The sequence below is a fragment of the Plectropomus leopardus genome, unplaced genomic scaffold (assembly GCF_008729295.1).
Source record: "Plectropomus leopardus isolate mb unplaced genomic scaffold, YSFRI_Pleo_2.0 unplaced_scaffold24976, whole genome shotgun sequence".
NCBI lineage: Eukaryota > Metazoa > Chordata > Actinopteri > Perciformes > Serranidae > Plectropomus > Plectropomus leopardus.
The window spans coordinates 1-2,742 of record NW_024627130.1 but is presented as its reverse complement, the minus strand read 5'-3'; the positions used below and the strand labels follow the sequence as shown (position 1 = coordinate 2,742).

The 2,742-nt window shown below is 40.4% G+C and overlaps 1 protein-coding gene across 1 annotated transcript; it reads left to right on the top strand.

The window, feature by feature from the left end:
* Positions 1-107: 107 nt before the first annotated feature.
* On the top strand, positions 108-2,397 carry LOC121966539 (alpha-soluble NSF attachment protein-like; the record flags this gene model as incomplete). The annotated part of the gene is made up of 4 exons (XM_042516619.1): positions 108-222; positions 317-421; positions 507-575; positions 2,326-2,397. Coding segments are annotated over 4 exons (361 nt in total), but the record flags the coding sequence as incomplete, so codon positions are not given.
* Between the last annotated feature and the right edge of the window lie 345 nt (positions 2,398-2,742).

The following is a 2,742-nucleotide window of genomic DNA, read 5'->3' as shown; positions in this document are numbered from 1 at the left end:
TTTTTATATCTAATAAATGCAATTTCTTTTTTCATTTTAAGTTTTTGTGATTGTGCAGTAAAGAAATTTGGTGGTCTTTGCCCCTTGATGTCTGTGAATACATGTAGACTGAGAAGTCTCTTAATTTTCCTTTTCAGTTCAGCAAACAAGTGCCTTCTGAAAGTAGCAACCTACGCAGCTCAGCTGGAGCAGTACCCAAAAGCGATTGAAATCTATGAACAGGTGAGATAAAGCTCAACGGCAGCCTTTATGTTAACAGATGCATTCAGGGGCTGTATTAACTAAACAGACATGACTTGTAATTTTTGATTTTTAGGTCGGAACCCACGCAATGGACAGTACGCTCCTGAAATACAGTGCCAAGGATCACTTCTTCAAGGCGGCGCTCTGCCACTTCTGTGTAGACACGCTGAATGCAAATGTAAGCTGTAACACTTGATTTTGTGTCCATGTACACCAAGTGCATCACAAGCCGCTATCTTAATATTCATCCTCTTGTCACTCAGCTTGCTGTGAGGAAGTATGAGGAAATGTTTCCGGCCTTTTCAGACTCCCGAGAATGCAAGCTGTTGAAGGTAGGCTGTGGTGTTATTTTGGACCTAAAATCAACAAACGAACAAAAACATAGAATAATCCACTAAATGTCGATAGTCGAAGTGAAGCTTAGTACGGTTAAAGATACCGTTTGTAAGTGTTATAAAAATAACTTTTTGTCTTATGTGCTGAAAAAGTCACTACATTTACAAAAGTACATGCAAACGATAGCCTGTGGGAAAAAAAAGGTGAAACTGATAACATTAACGATGCTCAGTAAACTGCTGTCTACCATAAATACCATACTTTGCTAGAAATCTACTCCAGCTCAGGGGGGGGGGGGGTCAAGATTTCTTGGCTCTGTGCCTGGAACGCACTGCCTGCATGCGCAGCACGTGAACGTTGCGAAACAGTTTTTGGTGTCTTGGTTCTTTTGGTGCCCACGTTAACAAGTTAGAGCAGCCATACTGCCTGTGTGAGCAGTGCTGGTCAGGCGCGTCTCAGCTGCTTGATAGCCGCGGCACATCTAGAGAAGCGGTGGCTCGATTTCTTTCCGCACATGGTTGTCAGCAGAAATAGACTGAGAAAATGGTGTTTTGATAATTATGTTGGTTCTCTGCCACCTTTTACCACGGTTTCAATGCCTTTGTCTGTCATAGACATGAGGAAATGCAAATTTATCTGTTTTATTCTTTCTGCTTCTGTCAGTTTCTGTTGACAGAATCCCATCAGTTGTTGACACGAGACATTTTAATGTGAATTATTTGCAGAACCCTGTTGTTAACAATGCTTGAGCTTACACAACTTCATAAATGAGTAAAATATTTGCTTATAATTGTGGAAATATAGTTCTCATAGCAGCAGGCAGCCCTGCAGAAGTGTCACAGCAACAACACTGCCTGTGTGAACACCGCCTGCATGCAAGATGCTGCAGTTTGGCGAAGTTTCCGTAACGTGCTGCTGACACATGCAGTGTGTTCCAGGCTGTATTTTTTGGCAGCTGTCATGCCGTCCATCTTTATGTACTTTCTGTGGGTAAAACTGTCAAACGAGGCAGCACTGATCAAATATGAATCAAGATTCTTTGACTGCATTGCCTATTTCTCACCTCAGATGTTTTCAGAAACATTTAAGTTTACTGTTAAGCTGCTAAAGGCAAACGGTTCAGCTGTTCCCAATGTGGCGGCACGGTCCCACACTGTCTCACTTTACAGCTACACAGTACATATGTTATCTCAGCTAGAGCAGGTGCCCCATGTACAGAGGCTGTTTCCACGCCACAGTGGCTGCGGATTCGACTCCTGCCTGCAGCCCGCTGCTGCATGTCGTCCCCTTTCTCCCCCTTTCACTCTCAAGCTGCCCTATTCTAATAAAGGCAAAAAAGAAAAGAAAAGACAGTTTGACTGCAGTACAAGAGAAATAATTGACACGATTGACAGCTACAACTTCTCACCTCTGACTGGTTGTTTTTTTTTTCACATGCTGCAATGCTACTGGAAGCATTTGGGGAGGCAGAGAAACACGATTTTTCAACAATTATTTATAATATAATGACAGTTATAGTTATTTATAAGTTGTTTTTTTAAACCATTGAAAGCTTTTAAGCTCGCCCCCAACAATTTGGATTGGATTGGATTGATGCTGGTGCATGTCTCCAGGCAGCAGCAGGATATTATTACTGTTGTTTTGGAATCTCACTTGTTGTTATTTTTTTTTCTTTAAACTTAGGGTGTATTTTTTGTCTGAAGGCAGCCTTTCTGATGTGCAGAATTCTTGTTTTTATCTAACCAGAAACTTCTAGAGGCCTGCGAAGAACAGAACGTGGATGCCTATACTGATGCGGTGAGTGAAATGTTTTCTCTAGTTAGGTCTAGACACACTGTAGGGCACTACAGTGATTATCTTAGAGTAAATTGTCAGGATAATAATAATAATAATAACAATAATTGCTATAAACAAATAAAAGCTAAGGAGACTTTATGACAAAAAAACGATTTCCCGGCTTGAAAAATTCGTGGAATTTGTAAAACTCATTGGAAGTTTTGGACTTTGTATCATGCAGTGAAATTTTTACAATGATCTAACGTGGATAACCTTTCACATTATGTTAAAAAAAAAGAGCATTTTTTCCCTGTAGCTGTCAATGTAACATGGCTCTAATTTGCAATGATATGACTTTTTTGCTATCACAAACATTCCTTTATGTGT